This window comes from Geotrypetes seraphini, chromosome 2 (assembly GCF_902459505.1).
Source record: "Geotrypetes seraphini chromosome 2, aGeoSer1.1, whole genome shotgun sequence".
Taxonomy (NCBI): Eukaryota; Metazoa; Chordata; class Amphibia; order Gymnophiona; family Dermophiidae; genus Geotrypetes; species Geotrypetes seraphini.
Genome location: NC_047085.1, coordinates 318,989,710 through 319,014,290, shown reverse-complemented (window position 1 = coordinate 319,014,290; position 24,581 = coordinate 318,989,710). Strand labels below are relative to the sequence as shown.

At 44.0% G+C, this 24,581-nt stretch overlaps 1 protein-coding gene across 1 annotated transcript in view; it reads left to right on the top strand.

Annotated features, from left to right (window-relative positions):
- The first annotated feature begins 816 nt into the window (after positions 1–816).
- The window catches only part of CMTM7 (CKLF like MARVEL transmembrane domain containing 7), an 86,185-nt gene continuing 62,420 nt past the window's right edge, over positions 817–24,581 (top strand). Inside the window, exon 1 of the mRNA XM_033930105.1 lies at positions 817–1,008. Within this exon, the coding sequence (XP_033785996.1) occupies positions 886–1,008 (123 nt within the window). The 5' untranslated portion in view covers positions 817–885. The remainder of the gene's footprint in view (positions 1,009–24,581) is intronic.

The following is a 24,581-nucleotide window of genomic DNA, read 5'->3' as shown; positions in this document are numbered from 1 at the left end:
TTGGGCAGGCGGGTGTGAGCTGCGGGGACCGCGCGATCCTTCATGCCTCACTGCGGGGACAAGACCATTCACCGCCCCGCGGGCGGTGAATGGCCTTGTCCCCGTCGCCGCAGCGACTGCTAGTTTTCTTCCCTGTTTTCGGCGGGTGACCCGCGGCTAAAATGCGGTGGCCGCGGGTAAACCGCCACCGTGTCATTCTCTATTTGAGACCACTGGTCTAGAATCAGCAGTGGAAGAGAAGGGTACAGATAAGAGGGGCTTTCCTGATGAGCGGAGATCATGGGGGAGGAGCATAGGGAGAGATGAGTGAAGAAAGATATGGGGGGGGGGCTTCAGAGCGAATGCACTTGTAGGTCAACAAAAGAAGTTTAAACTGTATTTGGAAATGGATGGGGAGCCAATGAAGCAAAGATGTACGGATAATTTATCTAAATAACTTTATGCATAAGTTTTTTTGTGTGTTTATTACTGAACTTTTTATTGTGCTTTAATAGTATCTAGCTATTTTTTCTTGAACAAAAAATTGTCTAATATATGCCTTATTTCTTTCAATAGGTGAAATTAGTCAGTTTGGATGAAATAATCAGATTATTTTTTAATTAAAAAATAAAACTAAATGGGGGTGGGGGGGGGGGGATAATTGGGAACCTAAGAAAAATGGTTGCAGAAGATGCAAGCTACTGCCGAAAAAGCCGAAAGGAAACCACTCTCGCGCCATACCTAGCTCGAGGCTGAGTTCTTAGAAAACGAGCGGGGAGGAGCCAGGAAGTGGGGAGGCGGAGCCGGGCCGGGGGGTGGGGCCTGGAGAGGGGGGAAGGAGACTCCGCCCTCAGTCCGCGGGCCCGATTTGATACCGGAGGAGCGGCGCCCTGAGTGCAGAGCGCTATGTCTCACAGAGTGACCGTAGTGAGGACCACGGTCAGTAGCCCCACCGTCTCCCGGGACCCGGCCTTTGTCGATTACGGCTACGCCAGGTCCTGCTCGGCGATGCTCAAGATCGCGCAGATGGTGAGTGAAGGGAGGGATAAGGGAGGTTCGCTGAAGTTTGTGTGAAACCCATCGGCACACATCACTACTTGAGAAGCTTTTACCTCTTCCCGTTACTAATCCCTGGACTTAAGGCAGGGGGTGGGGCGTGGGGAGGGGGTGATGACTTATGCAGGAGTAGAAAAGGGGGAAGTTTGCAGTTCTGCAAAAAAAAAAAATGCTAAGAGTTCAGTCCACTCTAAGTGGTGGTAATCTCTTCCATGTAGTTCTGCCTAAAATGGAAAAGAAAGAAGAGGCACGTGACTCCTTGAATTATATTGTCAAAAAAAAGTAAAGTATCCACGGAGGTTGCTATAGAGCACACAGGAACTAGCTTGATGGGTGCCAGTGGGTACCGAGCACTCCCAGTATCGAGCAAGCTCCTTCTGTGTCACTTTGTTTTCTACTCCAGTAATCTTTAAATATGTTTAGTATGTTGGTATTGCACGAGTTAGTGGTCAGGCTGCATATGGTGATAAATTTTCTCTCTCTGAAGGCATCTTTAAAAAAAAAGTTTCACTTTACATACATTTTTGTCATGCAGTCTTTCTTCCAGCAAAACCTGCAGGTGTTGTTGGGTAGCTGAGAATAAGAGTACAGGGATACCTTGGAATCCAAACTTAATCCGTTCCAGAACCCCGTTCGAGTTCCAAGACAATTTTGCTCATTGAAAATAATAGAAATTGGATTAATCCATTCCTGGGTCCCACAAACTCAAATTTTAACAGGAAATACACTGGATTTTAAGGTAAAATATTCTGGGGCACAAACACATGTGCAGGGTGTTCGGATTCCAAAGCAGAGTTCGGATTCCATGACAAAAAAAAAGTTTGGCTTCCAAGTCGTTCGAGTTCTGGGGCGTTTGGATTCCGGGGTACCACTGTACATCTAAAACAATTTTTAAAAATACTAACATTTTACATATATATATATGTATCCACTCCTGCATCTCGCAAGGAGCCGCCACCCGCGGCTTTGAACGAACGAGCCGGCCAGACACGCTGCTGCTCCAGTGGCGTACCAAGGGGGGGGGGGGGCGGTCAACTGTTCTCCCTAGAATGCGGCTCGCAGCTCGTCTAGAGCAGTGGTGCCCAACCTGCTTCCTTTCCCTTCTCACTGCTGCCATCGGAGATCAGGCCGGCACCGTGTTCTTTGATCTCCATGCTTCTCTTCCCTGCGGGGCCGACCAACTCTGTCGGCCCGACGTCAATTCTGACGTCGAGAGGACGTTCTGGCTAGCCAATCACTGCCTGGCAGACCGGAACGTCCTTTCCGATGTTAGAATTGACGTCGGGCAGCGAGAGTTGGTCGGCCCCGTGCAGAAGAGAAGCAGGGAGATGGCCTGTCCCCGATAGTGGCAGCATCAGAAGCCTATTCCGCGGCGGCGGTGGCATGGGGGAGGGCAGGAAGGAAAGAAGAAAGAAAAGAAGAAGGTGGGGTGGGGACAGGGAGCCAGAAAAAAAAGCAATAAATGGGGCACGGAGGAAGGAAGGAAGAAAGAAAGAAGGAGGGGGGATAGGGAACCAGAAACAAAGCAAAAAATGGGGCACGGAATCAGAGAAAGACAGACATAAAGAAAGAAAGAAAAAGTTGGGGGAGGGAATGAGGTCTGGAGGAGAGGAAGCATACAGGAGGCTGAAAGAAGGGAAGGAAGTATTGGATGCACAGTCAGAAGAATAAAGTGCAACCAGAGACTAATGAAATTACCAAACAAAGGTAGGAAAATGATTTTATTTTCAATTTAGTGATTGAAATGTGCCAGTTTTGAGAAGGAAAAGATATTGAACTTTAAATGTGAGTGCTGCAGAAAAAAATAGAGTACTTGGAGGGCCGCAGAAAAAATAGTTAATGTCTTATTAAAGAAATGACAATTTTGCATGAGGTAAAACTCTTTATAGTTTATATATCTTTCCTTTTAACTGTTAAAGGAAAGTTTTATAAACTATAAAGAATTTTACCTCATGCAAAATTGTCATTTCTTTAATAAGACATTAACTATTTTTTCTGCTGCCCTCCAAGTACCTACAAATCCAAAATGTGGCCCCGCAAAGGGTTTGAGTTTGAGACCACTGTACTAGAGGTACACAGTAGAGAATATGACACGGTGACTGTTACCTGTGGTAACCCGCTGAAACGGGGACGTAAAAAAAAATAAATGGTTGCTGCAGGGAACGGGGACAAGGCCATTCACTGCCCTGTGGAGTGGTGAATGGCCTTGTCCCTGCAGTTAGCTGAGGAAATGTCCGCAAAATCCCTCTTTCCTCCCAATTGCAGTCCGGGTATCTCCCTCCCTTCCTCTTCCCTTCGCTGGCTTCTTTTAATTTTCTCTTAGCAAGCAGCCGGAGTCTTGAAGTCACGTGCGGTTGCCAGAAAGTCCTCCTCTGATGCAACTTCCTGTTTCTGGTTGCGTCAGAGGAGGACTTTCCGGCAGCCGCACGCGACTTCAAGGCTCCAGCTGCTTGCTAAGAGAAAATTTAAAAGAAGCCAGCGAAGGGAGGGAGATGCTCGGACCGCGGCAAGCGAGCGGGAGGGAGGGGGCTGCTGGACCGCGTAAAGGGTTGTGTGGATGGGATGGGATCAGATGGTTGTGGGGATGGGAACCAAGCTCACGGGGACGGGAACCAAGCTCGCAGGGACGGGACAGGGACGAGCTCACAGGGAGGGGGACAAATTTTCCCTCCCCCCCTCCCCGTGCCATTCTCTAGTACACAGTGCTGTATACAGAAGGAGATTGTGAGCTCATTCAAGCAGGGACTATCTAATCAATCAAGACAGACAGACAAACAGGATGCCACAGTAGGGGTTACAGTTAGAATGAACTGTTAAACTTCTGGCTAGGGTGGTGAGCAGAGAGCAGTGGGGAGTAGGGTTATGAATTGAAGGCTATCTCAAAAAGGGGGTTTTCAACCTACTTTTTAAATAAGGGAAGGGGCATGATGCAAGGTTGCAGGTAGTTTATTCCAAATAGAGGACAAAGTAAAGGGAACAGAAACCCCACTTAAAATCCAACAAAGAGAGAACAAGTGGGGAGTGGGATAGAACACGTCAACCTTGGGACAAACAATCTTTTATTTCTATAAATTCAAAATAAATACAGAAACACATGAATAAAAAACACATATATAAAAGTCCTGTGTGCGTGATGTCCTTATTGTAAGGATCCAGCCGATGACCCGACATGGTCCGTGTTTCGGCCCCCAGGTGGAGGCCTGCCTCAGGGGTGTGGTCAATTGGTCTGAACAGAGTACACTTAAGACGAAAAAGACTCCATAATTCAAATCAAAATAAATTAAGAGTATATGAATGATCTCTTTAAAAGTATAATACCAAATGAGCAAATTCTGACCTATATCAGAATATATATATATGTGTGAAACCTTACAGCATTCCAATGACAATCTCATGGGGAAGGGGTAGGAGAATGAATGCGACGGTGGAGCAGGCCAAACATTTTGTGTGTCAAGTATTCTTGATGGGTGTTGAACAAGCTTCTTTTTGACGGATGCACAGGAAAATTTTAACTAATGAGTTTTTGCTTTTGAAATAAAAATTTTGAACATTTTCATTGTTTTTTCTTTTGCTCACACCTTTATCAGCAGTAGCTCAAAACGAGTTACAGTCAGGTCCACTAAAGCAGTGTTCTTCAACCTTTTTACACCTATGGACCGGCGGAAATAAAATAATTATTTTGTGGACCGGCGGTTGAAGAACACCGGGCTAAGTCGTGGGCCAGACCCCGCCCCCATAATAGTACTAATTGTAACACTATTTTTTCCCATTCAATTTCATATATACACACAATATAATCTTATTAACAACACATAAGGGTTAACCACAAAATTAAACTACACAAAGCACACGGTATGCTTCTCAACATTCATTCCTACCAGAACACAGATAACCCCTAAGCAAATACAGGACCAAAAACTAAAATTACTACTATAATCAAACGAAACCCTAAGATGCAAGACTCTACATGCAGTACAACCCCAGAGAAAAAGAAACAAATGCATTTCTTCCTGAACAGTGCAAAATACAGACAGCAGATGTAAATTCTCAAAATTGACACAATTCAATCACTAAATTCATAAATCTAGGCAAATGGATGTCAGGTCAGAAATCTAGGCAAATGGATGCCCGGACGGAATCCACCCTAGGGTACTAAAAAAACTAAGAAATGAGATAGCGGGAATACTCCAATGAGTTTGCAACCTATCCTTGAAAACTGGCGAGATCCCGGAGGACTGGAAGATAGCAAATGTTACACCTATCTTTAAAAAGGGGTCGAGAGGAGACCCGGGAAACTACAGGCCGGTAAGTTTGACATCGGTTCCAGGCAAGATGGTAGAAGCACTGATAAAGGACAGCATCTGTGAGCACATCGAAAAAAATGGGCTGATGAAAGCAAATTCTGCAAGGGAAGATCGTGCCAAACAAACTTACTGCACTTCTTTGAGGGGGTAAACAGCCAGTTAGACAAAGGGGAACCCGTAGACATCATTTACCTCGACTTCCAAAAGGCCTTTGACAAGGTACCCCACGAGCGGCTACTTAGGAAGCTGTGGAACCACGGGTTGGAAGGGGGACGTACACAGATGGGTCAAACACTGGTTGGCAGGCAGAAGGCAGAGGGTTGGAGTGAAGGGTCACTACTCGGGCTGGAGGAGGGTCACGAGTGGAGTTCTGTTGGGATTGGTACTCGGACTGCTGCTGTTCAATGTATTTATTAATGACTTGGAAACGGGGACGAAGTGTGAAGTTATAAAATTTGTGGATGACACTAAACTCTGTAGCAGGGTTAGAACTGCGGAAGAGTGTGAGGACCTACAAAGGGACCTAAAAAACTGGAGGAGTGAGCGAATAAATGGCAGATGAAATTCAATGTAGGGAAATGCAAGGTCATGCACATAGGGAAAAAGAACCCGATGTTCAGCTACCAAATGGGGGGGATTAGTATTAGAGGGAAGTAACCTTGGAAGAGATTTGGGTGTACTGGTGGACACAACAATGAAGTCAACGGCACAATGCGCAGCAGCCTCGAAGAGGACAAACAGAATGTTGGGTATTACAACCAGAACGAAGGAGGTCATCCTGCCGTTGTATCGGGCAATGGTGCGCCCGCACCTGGAGCACTGTGTCCAGTATTGGTCACCGTACCTTAAGAAGGATATGGCAATACTTGAGAGGGTCCAGAGGAGAGCGACACGAATGATTAAGGGCATGGAAAACCTTTCATACACTGAAAGATTGGAGAGACTGGGGCTCTTCTCCCTGGAAAAGCGGAGACTCAGAGGAGACATGATAGAGACCTACAAGATCATGAAGGGCATAGAGAGAGTAGAGAGGGACAGATTCTTCAAACTTTCAAAACATAAAAGAACAAGAGGGCATTCGGAAAAGTTGAAAGGGGACAGATTCAAAACGAATGCTAGGAAGTTTTTCCTTACCCAATGTGTGGTGGACACCTGGAATGCGCTTCCAGAGGGCGTAATAGGGCAGAGCACGGTACTGGGGTTCAAGAAAGGATTGGACAATTTCCTACTGGAAAAAAGGATAGAGGGGTATAGATAGAGGATTACTGTACAGGTCCTGGATCTGTTGGGCCACCGCGTGAGTGGACTGCTGGGCACGATGGACCTCAGGTCTGACCCAGCGGAGGCATTGCTTATGTTCTTATGTTAAGGATAACTTTGAAGCTTCTAAATTCAGTTTGGCACAAATTTAGGAGGTCACCTTAGAATATGCCTCTCTGTATTACAAAGAAATAGGCACAGCCTTGTATAAGCACCTACTTTATGCATGTGTGTGATAGGGAAATTTGTTGTCTCCCTCCCTCCATGTGTGACTTACTTTCTGGCCTGCTCCTGCCTGGCCGTTTTATGCCACCCCCGTTGTTATCTTCGGGCCGGCTCCCTCTTCTTCACTGCTGCAGTGCACAAAGCCGCGAGCAGCGGTTCCTCACGCATCCCGCACCTCATCTGGAAGCCTTCCCTCTGATGTTGCGGCGTCAGAGAGAAGGCTTCCGGTTCAGGAGCAGGACACCCATAGGAGCCGCTGCCTGCAACTTTGTGCACTGCAGCAATGAAGAAAAGGGAGCCGGCCCGAAGATAACGTTGTCTTGGGCCCGATGCACGTGCCGGCCCTTTGGACTGGCAGGAAATTTCTGCAGACCGGCATCAGTCCGCGGACTGGCTGTTGAAGAACACTGCACTAAAGTATTTCTTTGTTCCTGGAGGGCTCATATTTAATTTCTGTGCCTGAGGTAATAGAGGGTTAAGTGAGAAAACGAGTGGGATTTGAACCGGGTATCCCTGGATGTTGAGCCTTGTAAGCTAACCCACTAGGTCAATATTTTCACAGGGTATCTCCCAGGCCTAATTGTTAGGACACATTGTTTTATCATTGTGTACAGTTGGATTTAATATGCCAATACAGTAAAACCTTGGATTGCAAGTAACTTGGTGTGCGAGTGTTTTGCAAGACGAACAAAAACATTTTTTAAAATTTTAATTTGATCAACGGGCATTGTCTTGCAAGACGAGCATGTCTACGCGTGCCACGTACAAGTACGCCCAGCATAGCATGTCGCATTGCTGAACGCAGCACAACTGAACACAATACAAGCGCGACACAATCACGCTCAGCAGTACAGTATTTTGTATTCAAGTTTTTGGGTTGTGGAACGAAGCGTCTTGAAGTTTCCATTATTTCCTATGGGGAAATTCGCTTTGAAAGACGAGTGCTTTGGATTACAAGCATGCTTCCGGAATGAATTATGCTTGCAAACCAAGGTTTTACTATATTTATTTCATTATGCACTATGGGTTTCCTTCGGCCTACATTTGGGAGTCTGGGGGCTGGTGTTTTTGACCTACAAGTGTATTCACTCTGCATCTCTCCTCTCTTATCTCTCCCTATACTCTGCCCCAGAAACTCTGCTCATCATGCGAGTCTCTCTTGTCTGCATCCTTATCCTTTACTGCCAACTCCTGACTGCTTCCCTTCTACCTTGCTGTACCGTATGCCTAAACAACCTGCCTGACTCGGTAAGTCAGGCTTTGTCTCTGGCAATATTCAAATCCAAGCTAAAAGCCCACTTTTTTGAAGATGCTTTTAAGTCCTAACCCAACCTACTTGTAAAGTCCCCATATTTGTTTGTCATTCCCTCTATAGCAGTGATTCCCAACCCTGTCCTGGAGGAACACCAGGCCAATCGGGTTTTCAGGCTAGCCCTAATGAATATGCATGAGAGAGATTTGCATATGATGGAAGTGATAGGCATGCAAATTTGCTTCATGCATATTCATTAGGGCTAGCCTGAAAACCCAATTGGCCTGGTGTTCCTCCAGGACAGGGTTGGGAACCACTGCTCTATAGTACCCTATTCTATCCAGAGGCATAGTAAGGGGGGTGCAAGGGGATGGACCGCCCCGAGCACCGTCTTTGTAAGGGGTGCAGGCACCCGTCCTCCCCCCGCCCCCCCAGTGCGTGCACACCCCTTCCCTTATACCTCTTTAATTTTCCCAGTGCGAACCGCATTATGAACTTGCCGCCCTTGTCGGTGTCGCCTCTGTCCAACGTCACTTCCGGGCCCTGCACCTAGGAAGTGACGTTGGAAGTAGGTTGGGATAGCTGACACGACATAGGCAGCAAGTTCTTGCTGTTGCTTGCATCTGGAAAATTTAAAAGGTATGGGGAAGAGAAGGGAGGCACACACATGGCGGGGGGGGGGGGTTAACATAAGAATAGCCTTACTAGGTCCGAGCAAAGCCTAGTAGCCCGTTCTCACAGTAGCCAATCCAGGTTCCTAGTACCTGGCCAAAACCCAAGGAGTAGCAACATTTCATGCTACTGATCCAGGGCAAGCAGTGGCTTCCCCCATTTCTTTCTCAGTAACAGATTATGAACTTTACCTCCAAGAAATTGTCCAAACCCTCTTAAAACCAGCTACATTAACTGCTCTCACCACATCCTCTGGCAACACATTCCAGAGCGTAACTGTTCTCTGAGTGAAAAAAATATTTCCTCCTATTGGTTTTAAAAGTTGTTCCCTGTAACTTCATTGAGGGGTTGGGAAGGAGCAAAGGGACGGAGATGAGGGTGGGGGAGGGGCACCATCTCTCCGGGCGCCACTCACCCTTGCTACGCCACTGACTCTATCCACCTCTTCGTTCCCTTTGTAATTCCCTACCTGAGCAGTACGTATGGATTCACTCTTTTTGTCCTGTTTGTCTTAATTAGATTGTAAGCTCTTTTGAGCAGGGACTGTCTCTTGCGTGTTTGATGTACAGTACTGTGTCGGGTAGCATTATAGAAATAATAAATAGCAGTAGTAGCCAAAAGACAGCATCTGAGATGACTCCCTTTCCTGCAGGTCTGTGTGGGTTGCCCCTCTCTGCTTCTTCTGGCCTGTGCACAGCTCCCATCACATCAAATAGGAGTGATCGCTCACTGTGTGTTGATAGCTGTGGTCTCTGGTTAACTATTTGCAAACTAGTCTAGCAGTAAGAAATTCCATAGAGGTGGCATGGATGCCTCCCAGATCTTCAGGACCTTTGCATTCTGTTTCAAACGGCCAGCCAGTATTGGATTTACCTAAGAGGTGACTCCAGGCGTGGGAGCAGGAAGTGCTCTTCCCGTCTCCGGAAGATGCGGGGACCAGATGGCAAAATAGCTTGAGACTATGAAAAGTAATAATTTCTGCCTCCCAGCAGTACTTTCTTTAAAAGCACAGGGGGCTAGCCAGTGGTGACTTTTGTATTTTACAAACTTAACTCTGCGGGCCCTGTACCTTTAAATCATAGGTGTCAAAGTCAGTCCTTGAGGTCTGCAGTCCACTCGGGTTTTCAGGATTTCCCCAGTGAAATATGCATGAGATCTATTAGCATACAATGAAAGCAGATCTCATGCATATTCATTGGGGAAATCCTGAAAACCTGACTGGATTGCGGCCCTGGAAGGATTCCACCCCTGCTTTAAATAGACAGGTGATGGTATGCCGATGTATACAAAAGTGTAACCAGGCCAGAGTGGAGATCCCCATCATTCCTAGGCACATGCTTGCATGACCTAATGATAAATTGCATGCCTTAGTCAAATGTGTTTATCCATAACATCAGAAGCAGAGTCATGGCCTGAATCGTACACTTAATAGCAGAGATATAGCCCCTGACTCAAGATTAGTGCAGCCTCTGTTTCTGAATCAATGGCACTGGAGAGATGGGCCTCATCACTAAGGATTTATGAAACACAATTGTTGTTATCATTTTTCTTTGTACTTTACTGAATTTTCATAACCCTGCTGCAGTTATTTGAACCATTTGAATGGTATACCATCAGTAGCATGCAGGACATTGGCACGCTGACAATCCCGCCCCGACATTTCTGCGCAGGACCAATGCATGCCACCCTATTAGCTTACTTTTGGGGTGAAATTGTAAGTGGATTGGGGGGGAGTTGCAGCAATGCTGCATGTCGGCATCCCCCTGATTGTAATGGGGTGGGGTTCTCTTCCCCCCCCCAGAGTGGAAAAGTTAAAGCTTTTAGTTCACACAAGGAAAGCGCAAGTTCTAAGTGTAGTGGGGGGGTTCCCCCACACCCCCACCCTTCAACAAGAGCAGGTCTCCCCCAACCCCCTTTCAAAGCGCAAACGGGAAAGCAAAAGGTAAGCCAATAGAGCGGCAAGCATTTATCCTGCGTGCAAATGTAGGGGCAGGATCGTCAGTGCCAATTTCTATCCTTTTTTATGGCTTTTTTTGTCCTAAAATAAGACAGAAGGTACCATTTGACATGTGAGGCAGTCTCATCAGCCATCACTAGCCATCACTGATATCCTTAGATTCCTGGAAATCTCATCTTCTATTCTCTTTCCCATCTGCAAAGGAATGTCAGTTTTAAAAATTCCAGGAGCGTCTGTTGTCTTTTCAAGCAGTTTTATGGGCTAAGGACCTGAATCACGTATTTACATCTTCTAACTCCCACCAACAGTTATGGCATGCTTTAAAAGCGCATCTCTTTATAGAATCTTTTGGAAGTTAGATATTTGTTGCTGTATTTTTTAATCTTTTGTGAACCGCATAGAACCTTAGTGGTATTTGCGGTATAGAAGTGAGTTTTATGTTTATGTTTAGACATCTTGTTGAATTCTATGTAGATTTCTTTAAAAAAAAAATGAAAGGACTTTTATATCAAAACATAAAATAAATCTACAGTGCCAACTGGTAACCTTGCTTTCCTGCACCCATTAGTTTCTGGTCCAAAGAGTGAAATTTGCCTAAGGAGCTTCTGACAGAAAGAATGTTCCTTGGCCCAAAGACTGAGGCCTGGATGCACTAAACTCACAATGTGTCTAACAATCATCACTAAACCTGGTGAACCGGTTTAGCAGCGGATGTAATTTACTGTCCGATGTCCACAATGGCTCACAGTGGGCTTTTCCTTGAGTCTGTTATGCAAATGACCTTAGTATTAAAATAAGGTCATTAATATTAAAACAAACTCTAATCGATGTCCTAACATTGTAGAGACCAGTTTTTGGGCTTCCTGGAAGGTCGTCTCAGTTTGTTTGTTTTTTATCTCACTCCAGAGGAGATTTAAGGACTGGATTTGGGTGGTAAATTTGTCTTTTGGTACCAACTGATCAGTGTAAAGTCTGATTAAGAGGTTTAGTTTCTGTTAGTCAGAGCCTGCCATCTGATCAGTTTAAATGGGGTTTCGAACTTAAAAATAACATCTTGAAGTGAAGGAAAGGGAGAATCTGTACAGTGTTCAGTGTTCAAGAGCTTGCCTCTTCCTGCTTTCAGGAAGAAGTAAAGTTGGAGATCTGGATTTACCTGTGGTGTGGTCTGCTTTATTTCTGGAGTGAGAGAGTGGTCTGGTGCAAGCTTTCTGCGGAGCCCAACCATGAACATTGGCTCCTGCTCTGGTCCTCAACAAATAAGAATAACTCTGTGTGCTTCTTCCCAGCTACCGGGTAAACCAAGGAGTTAACATACAAAGAGGTTGACATCCCAGGTTACTAGGATTGTAGTATTGAAATAGCACCCTTTCCCTAATCGCCTACCTGAAACAAATGGCACCTCCCAGAGTTTGGAAGGAGATCAGAGACGAGAAAAAGCTGATTGCTGAGAAATTTTCTAGAAGCCTTGGACTATCCACATATGGATAAACAGAAAACTACAGTGTTGGAGCAGGTTGATATTTGGAATATATACTTGGCTAAGGGCCTACAGAAAAAGGCATCATTAAAAAAGGTGTTATGTCCCACTCACTTTGATTTTCTCCAGACCCTTAAATGCAAAGGATGGAAATGAGGTCGTACAAATCTCACCAGGATATGAACAAGGTAAACTGTAGGAAACACACGACACTGCCAAGCTTCAACAGCAGCCAAATAAAACTATTTCTCTCATTGTATCGAACAGGCTGCCAATTTAACCAGGCACCTGCTCTGCACAGTAAACAGCCTGCTGCAACCCCTACAACAGAACCAGCCTGCCCAGTCAAACCTGAACTGTAATGATTTTGCTGCATACTTTGTCAACACAATTGAGTATCTACCAGGATTTACACATAGTCTTACCCAGTCGCCAGTCAGCTAACCAAGAACGCACAAACTTGCCCTGAAAGATATATGGGATAGAGCAGTGTTCTTTAACCGCTGGTCTGCGGACCGGTGCTGGTCCGCAGAAAATTCCTGCCGGTCTGCGCAGGGCCAGCGAGATCGGATTGGGGCCATCAGCGTCTGGGCGGCATCGCCCCCCCCCCCCCCCCCGGATGCAATTCAAGATTGGCAGCGCCCCCCCCCCCGACACTCAAGATCAGCAACGGGCCTCTCCCCACCCTCCCGTGACAGCACTCAAGTTCAGAACGGGTCTCCTTCTTCCCCAGCACCAACAGCACTTCAGATCAGCAACGCGGTGCTCAGTCCAAAGCTTCCCTCTGACTCGAACTGCCTGGGCAGAAACAGGAAGCTGAGTCAGAGAGGAAGCTTTGGGCTGAGCATCGCGTTGCCGATCTGAAGTGCTGTTGATGCCGGGGAAAAAGGAGACCCGTTCTGAACTTGAGTGCCGTCACTGGAGGGGGGAGGCCCGTTGCTGATCTTGAGTGTCATCGCGGGGGGGGGGGGGGCGTTGCCGATCTTGTTTCCAAAATTGGAAAGAAAGGTGAGAGGAAGGAAGAGAGATGGGTCTGTGGTGGATGGAGAGATTGAGAGAAGGGGCAGATGATGGAAGTGGGTAGAAGGGGGAGATGATGGAAGTGGGGGGGAAAGAGAGAGAAGAGGGCAGATGGTGGAAGTGGGCAGAAGGGGGAGAGAGAAGAGGGAAGATGATGGAAGTGGGCAGAAGGGGGAGAGAAAAGAGGGCAGATGATGGAAGTGGGGAGAAGGGGCAGATGATGGAAGTGGGGGGAAAGAGAGAAGAGAGCAGATGATGGAAGTGGGGAGAAGGGAGAGTAAATGCTAAATGGAAGTGGAGAAAGAGAACACATACAATCCAGAGCAATACATTTCTCAAGTATTTTCTAATATATAAACTTAATTCCATTGTAATATAATTTCCCTACTAACACTATAAGCTGACCAGTACTTGTGCTTGAAAACAATCACTGCAGATTCTTTCCTATAGAATCTGGCTTCTCTGCATGTCACAAGTTTAGTTAAAATGCTGCATCTTTATCATACCCAACAATACCCAACAATATCCACCCAAATAATATCCAAGCCAGAATATAAATAATAATTTAAATAATGAAAGACCATATTTTGCCTCCAAAATAGCCTCCCTCAGGTAATAAAGAGTGATCTAAAACCCACAGTGTTTTTACAATGACTGACTTTGCACCACATTTGAAGTGACAGCTGATGTCATACCTCCACAGAGAGGCTAATTCCTAAGGAGATTAGCATCCCAATTTTACAGACTTACCGTAATTCCTGCTAAACTTTTGTATCAAAACCATGTATTTGGAGCACTTTACCATATAAACTACTATGCAAGATCATAACTGTGTTAACTTTCAATCACATTATACAAAAAAAAATGCAGAATACCTCCCCTTCTTCCCCAAGACTACTTTGCAATCCCTGATGGTCTAGTGATCTACAGTCATTTTTGCCCACGTCAGCACTATTCTCAAAATAGCTGCTCTGACTTCTTGTCAGATTGTCCCGAGAGGTCATAGCAGCCATTTTGAGAGCAGAGCCATCATGGGCAGGATCAACTAGGGATCACTTCTACCCTGACTATACCCTAGACCACCAGGGAAGGTAAGATAGGCCCTGACGGGGAAGGAGGGAGGCAAGGTGGCCAAAGCACAAATTTTCAGCTTCCACTGAAAACACAATTGGTTTCAGCCAAATCAATGGCCATAGCCTTTTAGCTGAAAAGGAAGCTTGGCAGAAAAAGGTTTTAGGTCAGTTTTAGCACTACAACCAAAAAGAAACTAAAATTGTCGGCCTCTGAGTACTTCATCCTTAGACATTTTACTAACAACTTTTCACTTATAAAACATAATCAAAAATATACTTTCCAAACTGACCATAAAGTTTCTCTGATTCAGCTTGTCTGACTTTCCATTAATTAGATAACCACACAGGGGTTTTAATATACCAACTGACTCCCTGCCTTATTTGTATATCAGACTTCTGCCTTGATGTTAGCTCTATCAGGAGGTTGTTTCACCTCAGTAGGTGTCCGGTCAGTAATACAGCCATACCACATAAAACCCTCTGACACAACTTCAATTTCTAATACATAATAATATATTAGATGACAGCAGATAAAGACCCGAATGGTCCATCTAGTCTGCCCAACCTGATTCAATTTTAAAAAACAAAAATATTTATTTATTTTTTCTTCTTCTTCTTAGCTATTTCTGGGCAAGAATCCAAATCTCTGCCTGGTTCTGTGCTTGGGTTCCAATTACTGAAGTCTTCGCCAAAGCTCACTCCAGCCCATCTACACCCTCCCAGCTGGTGATGGGTCAAAAGCGCGTGAGGACAAAGGTGCGCCGACAACCCAGCGCAGACAACTGAGTGCAGGACTTGATCGCGCCGAAGAAAACCCGTATTTTAAAGGGTTCTGATGGGGGGGTGGGGGGAATCCCCCCACTCAATAGGGATCGCGCTGCTTCACGCTGTCATGTTGGGGGGGTGTGGGGGGTGTAACCCCCCACATTATACTGAAAACTTAACTTTTTCCCTAAAAAACAGGGAAAAAGTTAAGTTTCCAGTATAATGAGGGGGGTTACAAACCCCCCACAACGCCAGCGCGATCTCTATTAAGTAAAGTGGGGAGTTCCCCACCAACACCCCCCGTCGGACCCCTTTAAAATACGTTTTTTTTTTCAGCTCGATTAAGTCCTGCACTCGGTTGTCGGCGCTCAGTTGTCGGCAAGCGCTTTTGACTATGAACCCTCCCAGCCATTGAAGCCCTCCCCAGTCCATCCTCAACCAAAAGGCCATATACAGACACAGACCGTGCAAGTCTGCCCAGAACTGGCCTCAGTTCTTCAATATTTACTATTATTTTCTGATTCTAGATCCTCTGTAGTATGCAGTTACCTATCCCTACCTTTCTGATCCCTAGCAAGTACAACCTATCCAGGCTCTTTATAACGTAAGTTAAATGCTTCCCTGTGCTTTCTAGTCAGGAGCCTTCGCAACAACCATACTACTCCCATTGGATTTCCAAGACCTTTGATATAACGCTTTAATTTCTCAGTCCCAAACCGTGCAACAGAATTCAAGTTCCTTTCTCATTTCAAGGTCTGACAACTGAACCCAGACTTCCTCTCTTGAACTCTTGTTATGGCTCTGCTGTTCTGCCTTTCCTTGACACTTTTTCCCCCCACTTTTCTTCTTGCCCCTAGCTTGCCTCTTCAGAGCAGAACCAGCAAAGCCTCTTGAACACCACTTGACTGGTTTCCTTGAAAATCCTACTCAGCCCTCCTCTCATGAAGAGAGGCTGCTTATGTGTTCTTATAGACAAGCCTAGAAGCTCGAATGTGATGCAAACTGACAGCCAGAAAACCCCCCCAAACAAATTTTGACTAACCAAGCAAAAGGAAGGGAATTGCCCTCTACTTTGTGCTCTGTGTGAACAAACTGGGCTTTTTCTCCCATTCACTAAATGAATCTTTAATTAGCTCCAGGTGCTTAAATACTTTTTTTCTCTGTGCTCTGAGCCTATGATGCTTTCTCACCATATCTCAGGCTGCCTGCTTGTAGGCTTTAAAATAATAATTGCTGTAAACAGTGCTCAGACCCACAACCAACATATGCGTCCAATTCAAAGTGAAGAAATGTGGCTGCCCAGTAGGACCATCGTAGCACTTGCTTGTCCAGCCATCAATACAAGTTGTCACACCAGAAATCATCATCACTAATATATAATATAGAAAAAAATAATAACATCTGAATACGCTTGGCGAATGGGTGCGGGTCCCAAATTTAGGCAGCTATTTTAACACCTTGTGCAATAACATTTAAAACTCCCGAAGCTGTATTCATCGAGTCAATCCACGACTCGTGTTTCATTCTATTTTGCTTCCTCAGGACAAACAAACTGGGGTCAAATGGCCCTCGCACACTTTTGAGGTAAATTACTGAGCAGGGACAGTCTCTTGAATGTTTCATATGTAGCGCTATGTATGTCTAGTAGAAATTCTAAGTAGTAGTAGTAGGTGTTAACTGCCAGTTATCAGCACCAATTAGGCTTGTTAAACAAGTTGTGCGTACAAACCGGCTAGGCGCACCACTTTGCGTGCACAGCTTAAGGGGCCACGTCCAAAACTTTGAAGTGATTTTTTTTTTCTTTTTCTTTTTGAAATAATGCAAAAAGTACAAGCAAAACAAGATTACAATTATATCTTGAAAAAAATTATTCCCCATACCCTGTGTGTCCATGCCATATACAAATTAGCGAGCTAAGCATGATGCAAAGAGGACAGAGTGGCAATAGAGATATCCCAAGTCTCATAGTAGGCTACAATCCTGCCATCTTTCCAGGCAGTCAATTGTGACATCAAGCAGTAATAATCTACCTTCTCTAAGACAATCGCCTTTTCCCCAATGTTGTGCCACAATATTCTTAGCTGATGTACGGTAAATATGTGTCACTAACTTGTGTACTTCTTCGGCTATACCCACTGGTCTACTATGAAACATAACATAAAGCAAGCAGCAATCTGCCCTCTGGGGATATCTGACTGGCAAAAAGGCATCCAGTTGGCAGAATAGTACTTACCAGAAGGTATACACCACAGGACATGACCACCGATTATGATAAAAGGTGCCTTGATTTCCACAATTACACCAACAATGGTCTGTGTTTACATGACCAGGCATATAATATACCTCTAGTAAAAGAAATTGTATGTCCATCTTTGACCACTGGAGTTGCCACAGAAATTTTAAATAACTATTTAAATATTTTACTCTCTTGTCTAGGCTTATATGTTTGCATTAAGTCGCTTCTACTTAGTTGTATATTTGGCCACTGATATCTCTGTTGCCGACAGGACCTTATAAAAATGCGAGAGACTCCCCCCGTCTGCTTATACTTGACTGTAATGCAAGTTCCAAAGAGGTTTCAGCAAGACTTAACTCTCCCCAGGCTCTATGGAGGATAAAGTTCCTCAATTGTCTATTTTGAAAGGCACCATGAGTCAGTCTCCCATATTCCTCTTGTAAATCATGAAATGAAATACGCTTCCCCTCATCCCTTATTTGACCTAAGGTACACATTTAGCATAAGTTTGATGCTGCAATCCTGGTACAAATTGTGGGACATATGTAATAGGGGTTAAAAGGTGGTACTGTCATTTTGGAAACAACTTCATCCTATCTCAAGTGATTTAAAAAAAATATACTGTATATATTGCTAGTAAAAAGCTTATAGTGTTTTTTATTTATTTTAAAAATTTATATACCATTTAAAACTAAACGGTTTATATAACTTACATGCACAAAATTAAAATGAAGACTAAATAAAAGCAAATACATGATAAAATAGACATATAATAAAATAAACATACATACAATCCTCAGGAAAATACCATACACTTCCCCCTCCCTATTTGTGGTTTCAACATTCGCAGTTTAACATATTCGCGATTTTTTTTTGCGGGGGGGGGGGGGACCCCATAGTTTAGGATGTTCCCACCTCCCTCCTGCCTTCCTTCCGGCATCATGGCCTTACCTGGTGGTCTAGCGGGATTTCGGGGCAGGAGCGATCTTCCTATGCTCCTGCTCCGTGTAGATCGCCAATAGGAAATGGCTGCCGTGAGCTCCTGTCGTAGTCTCGAGAGACTATGGGAACTCATGGCAGTCATTTCCTATTGGCGATCTGCAAGGGGCAGGAGCGTAGGAAGATCGCTCCTGCCCCAAAAGCCCGCTAGACCACCAGGTAAGGCCGGGATGCTGGGGAGAAGGCGGGACAGAGGCGGGGGTAGGTCAGAGCCGGACGAGAAGTTATTTGTGGTTTTTCTCAATAAGCGGTCTGGCTCTGCTTCTATTCACCACGAATACTGAGGGAGAAGTGTAATGTGGATATTAAAGATCATAGTTAATTCATCAATTTTAGCAGAAGTAACTAAAAAAGGCATCTATGAATAGCTGCATCTTTAGAAGTTTTTTAAACCTACCCTTTTCACAGCAGTTTCGTATCTGACCCACCAAGGAGTTCCATAACTTAACTCATGCACAACAGACATTTCTTTTACCAGTCTCAAGTCTTAACAAGTCTTAGATTCACAGACGTCTTCAGTAACGCTAAACTCTCAGAACGCAAAGATGTTTCTGGTGTATAACTGAGTATATTACTTTTAAGTAATTCTGGGATGTTTCCATACGGAAAATGATGGCAAATCATCACTGCTTTATATTGGATTGAACTTAGGTCAGACCAATGGTCCATCCAGCCCAGTAGCCCGTTCTCACAGTGGTCAATCCAGGTCCTTAGTACTTGGCCAAAACCCAAAGAGATACATCATTCCATGCTACCGATCCAGGGCAAGCAGAGGCTTCCCCCATGTCTTAATAACGGACTATGGACTCTTCCTCCAGGAATTTGTCCAAACCTTTCTTAAAACCAGCTACGCTATCCGCTTTTACCACAACCTCTGGCAACGCATTCCAGAGCTTAACTATTCTCTTAGTGAAAAAAATATTTCCTCCTATTGGTTTTAAATGTATTTCCCTGAAGTTTCATTGCGTGTCTTCGTAAGGACATGGTCTGGACTTGGAATAGGTGTAATTCTAGAAGAGGTCTGATAACCCTGGGTTAAGTGATATTCTGATGTCCTTACAGCAGCATGTTTTTTTTTTTTAATTGAGAAGTATAGACTACCACAGATACCGTAAGTCTTCTCAGTTTCAAAATTTGTGGTTTACGTTTCATTTATCCGAAGCAAAAAAAGAGAACCACCTGTTGGATTACTACAATTTATTCATTCCAGTAAAGTTCCTGTGCTTTGTACATCAACTCTGCAGTTCTCTTTTTTTTTTTTTTTTTTGCTTCGGTTGGTTGACTTTCACTGCAGACCTGTTGGACTTCTTTTATTTTTGCTTTCTTTACGTTTCATTTATAACAGTGCTGATCTAGTCTTCTGCAAATGGAAAAGTAATAGGGGCCTCCTACAGGATGACCTCAAAAGCTGTTTCCTGTGATGGTCACTAGGAGTTTGGCATCCCAGAGAAAGTGTGACCTCTGTCTGCCCTATGAACCTTGGGATGAAAGTGGAAGAATTTATCTACTTAGTCCTGTATGAGCCAAGGGAAAGGATCAGTTCTGTGCCCCTGCCCATTGCTTCCTGCCTGCTAGAAAAATGGTGCTTCCTTTCGGTGACATACCTCAGAGGAAGTGCATTATGCTGGACAGATTTTTAGCAACAACAAAGTGTAGTCTCTCTTTTTTTTTTTTTTAATCACTCTGACAGCAGAAAGAAATCAGGTTAAATATGATTCTTCTTAAATTTGCTTCACTCTTGCATAGTTATTACCATTTAATTTTTTTTCTACGTAATCGTTCCCACATTTCTGAATCATACGTGAATAGGAGCATTCCTGCTGCACTGACCCTCTTGAAACACTCCCATTGAGGCGTGTGATGTGTGATTTCCGCATGCCAACTTTCTAGAGAGATTTATAGCTACCCAGTGGCATAGTCATACAGATTGTGTATAATCTGCAGTTTCATATAAGATGGTTTCAATCTGCTGTCAGTTCCTCTTTTCCTGGGAGCAATCCACTGTACAGACAGGTCTTGTTATTTCTGTTATTGACCAGACAGGAAGGAAAAGTTTGTATTTTTTTGTTTGTTTGTTTTTTTTAATTCTTTATTAATTTTCAAAACTACAACAGTGCAATACAACCAATGCAACTCATAATAATACAATAAAAGCACATTTATCTTTCTCATGTTCATAATCATCCTTTTCCCCACCCATCCACCCAAACAATTATCATTCCGTATAACACAAACATATATTATCATAAATATCCTATCTATTCTGAATAATGATATCTTCATACCCATCCCAATTATAAATATTCAAGTTGTTTTGTTTTTAATGTTAAGTAACTAGCTTTCAAATAAGTTATAAATAGTATGAATAAAATGTGTAGTTTGGCCTCCGTCAGTGGAAGAGGTTAAACAGAATCTGCTAGATAACTTCAGTAATTAGGGAAATAATGCCAGATTTCTATGCCTCAATTATGGCTAGATAGGGCTGGATTGGGATTCAGAGGCAACTCTAGTAATTACGGAATAAAACCAGTGTTAGGCAGATATGGTCTTTGCCCTGAAAATGGCAAGGACAGATCAAGACCAAGTATGCATATACAGTGTTCCAATGCAAATTCACGGTTCGTAAATCGCAGACTCGCTTGTTTGCGAATCGCAGACTCACTCATTTGCAGTCTGCTCCAATCGCCTCTTCCTGTAGTAAAGTTGGGCTACACCAATCAGGAGCTGCATGTCAAAGCAGCTCCTGATTGGTATAGCCCAACTTTACTACAGGAAGAGGCGGTTGGAGCAGACCATGAGTGATTTTTTCACCCGCCGGCTCTCCAGCTGTCCTCTCCTGCCTCCCCTGCCTTTTGACAGGCGAAAAACTGCATTTCAGGGGAGTACTGTATTACGTACAGAGACGGGTTGTAACTAAAAATTTGTACTTTGTTGCAGTACTTAAGTACGTTTGTAGTACTTTTACTTGTAATGAATGTCATTTATTTTTTGCCATACTTTTTACTTGCAACTAGTTACAAATAAGCAGTGCTATTGTACTTAGGGCTAGATTCACAAAGCAAACCGATCAGTTTGCGACCCCTTTACTATCAAATTTCCATCCGGCCTGATTCACTTACCTCTCCTGCGATCCGCTTTGAATCCATGCATGTAAATGAGGTGAAATGCATGCAAATTGGACAGCGATCCGATTCACTACACCAAATTTCTGATCCGACTGGGCTGGCCAATCACCTGAAGAAGCGACTGCTGGGGACCAGTCGAAAACATCTTTCTGACTGGAAGCCCTGCTCTTTGCCCTGCAATCTCTCCTGCCTGCTCGCCCCAAATGCTGCCCTGCTTCTTATCTCCTGCTGCTCGTGTTTCTGCCTGCCCAAACTGCTGCCTGCCCCAAACTGTCATGATTTCCTGCCTGCATGGACTCTCCCACCCTTCTCTGCAGTGCAAGCCGGGTTAAAACCAGGGGCTCCATTTATCTCTTTATTATTAGTGAGGGTGGCAGCTGGCAAGAGCGGGAACAGCTTTCTGGGAGCCACACGGGTTGGGGTCAGTGGAAATGGCGGCATTTGGTTCAGTCTCCCCGAAGTCCTGCCACCCAAAGTACAAAAAAGTAAAAAAAATAAAAATAAATTGCTGCTCCTATGGTCTGCGCTGCGCGATTAATGCAGGCAGATGGGGTGTTCCTCCGATCGCCTCCATCTGCATATTTTTGTTTTCTGAATTGGTCGGACCTGCCAGGATCGGGCCTGAACTGGGCCCAATCTGGCAGGTTAATGAATCCTGGCCTTAGTAATGAAATACAAGTTTAAAAAGTATTTTCCAGGGGCCATACTTCTGCATCTCCCTCTCTACAAGCAATGTTGGACCCAAACACAGCTGACATGGGACCGGAAGTTGGGTCCTAATCAGATACCGACATCGCATGGAAATCCTAATCTCTCCCCGCCCTCCGAGTATGATTGGCCTGACTGAAGTAGAGGAGCCTTCTGGAAGACTGGTAGAAGAAAATGGCCACAGCTTGATTTCTCCTCCTAAACTCAGCAATATAGCTTTTATAAAATGGTTGCAGTTTTATTTCTTTAATTTACAGCTTCCCCTCCTGATTTGCGGTTTCCTCACTTGTTAATTCGGTTATTCCCCAATTTTTTTTTTTTGCGCCGGATTTTTTGCCTAATTTTTTAAAGGCTCCCAGACCTCCCCAGACCTTACCTGGTGGTCTAGTGGTGATGCGGGACAGGAGACTAGAACAGGAACTCACGGCAGCCATTTTGATGAGGGTTTTGCCTGGGGCAACAGTGTAGGAAGTTCGCTCCTGCCTTGCGTCACCGCTAGACCACCAGGTAAGGTCGGGGGATGCAGGAGTGAGATGGGTCAGAGCCGGCCCAAAAAATTATTTGCCCCTAACCCCCGCTAATATTGAAGGACTGCTGTACTTTAGATTGCGATGCCTCTTGAGCCCTTTTGTTTCTCCAGTACTGGCCTCGGTGTTTGACTTCACTATTTTTGTAGCAAACTTTTCTGGTTATGGCACTCTCCAGAGCTCGAGCTTCGTTTCTCTAAACTTCCCCGCTACATCGCCTACAAATAATACAAAGCGCATCAATCAAACTTATACAACCATGCCACCCCTCTACTTAAGACTACTCACTGGCTCCCCATCACACACCAAATCATATTTAAGATCTTACTCATCATTTTCAAGACACATTTATCATTCACCCCCTTATCTTGAACAACTTCTGACAACTTACACACCCTCACATATGTTCCATTCTCAACAACACAACCTTCTTACCATCCCTTCCTTCAGACACTTCATATATGACTCTATCCATTCCATTCCTCAGTCTTCTCAGTCACTGGTCCTTATTATGGAACTCATTACCACTTCAATTTAGGCATTAAATCGCTCCTGATAAATTCAGATCTAATTTCAAGATATTTCTTTTCTTTTTTTTTTTTTTTAATCTTTATTCATTTTCAAACTTACAATAAGTGTGTCAATATGTTAAAACAAGTTAACAATAAATATATCACTTAATAATCATCAGTAGTACAAATGATATTCTCTATCTCCCATCCTTCCCATCCCTTTTCAATGATGCTTATGATGCTTGATTTTTTTTGATTTCTCAATCAAAGACTGAGGGCCTGATTTGCTGATCGCATGTCAATCGTGCATCGACGAATCGTCTCATCATTTCTGAACAAGCGCCTTAAATGTAGGCCATCATTTTGCAGGCCTGCATTTAAGGCAATTTATGTCACGCCTACGGAGTTGTAAAGGGATGCTTAAGCACGCCCAAGGCCACTTCCAGGTGAAACCGTGCCCTGCCGTGGGCATGCTTAAGTGTCCCTACGTGTGCCAATAGATGCGCTACAGACGCCTACAATGTAAGCGTCCATCTTCCCACTTTTTTTTTTTTTTAATATCATTAAACTTTTTATTGATTTATAATACTTCACAAGTGGTACACTTGTTTCAGAAATACAGAACACAAAACGTAAAGAAGGAAAAGAAAAACATCATTAGTGGTATTCAGCTTATTGTCTTTCTTAGACCACAAATTACCAGGAAGATCCATTAGGTTCATGGAGAAAATAAAAGAAAAACTGATTAGCGGAAAGCTGACTATGCTTAACAACCCCATAATTCTTAAATCCAGCTGATCACATCTAATCTCCAGAGAGATTTTTAAGGTCCAAGAAGGCTCTCAATTGTGATGGTAAAAAGAAAAGTGTACTTAGTCCCAAGGTAACGAACCAAACATTTGCAGGGGTATGCTAACAAATAAGATGCCCCCAGATCCTTTGTACATAGAAAGAAATTCTTTTCTGCAATCCTGTGTTATCTTGGATACATCCAGATAAATCCAGATTCTTTGTCCAGAAAAATCTTGATACAAATTCCGAAAGTAAAGTTTCCACAATTTTTTTTTTTAAAATGTGCATTCCGATTTGCTGCCAGATGTCAGTAAGATACATACCAATGCCTGCAATCAGGACATGCGTTTCGAGAATCAGGCCCTGAGACTTTGGATGCAGGGCATAGATATGCACTAGCTATGCCTTCTCTTTTTCTTTTATTTCATATCATGAGTTGTAGTTCCTTATTTTTAAGTTTCATGTATTCATATCTTTTCCATCATCTATCTATCATTATAATAATATAGTATACCACATTTATATAGGGTTACTGTATTGCTCCAGAAAAAAAGAGGATGGATTTATTTATTTTTCTATACCATTCTCGCTGGGGAGCTCAGAATGGTTTACATTAATTTATTCAGGTACCCTGTCTGTCCT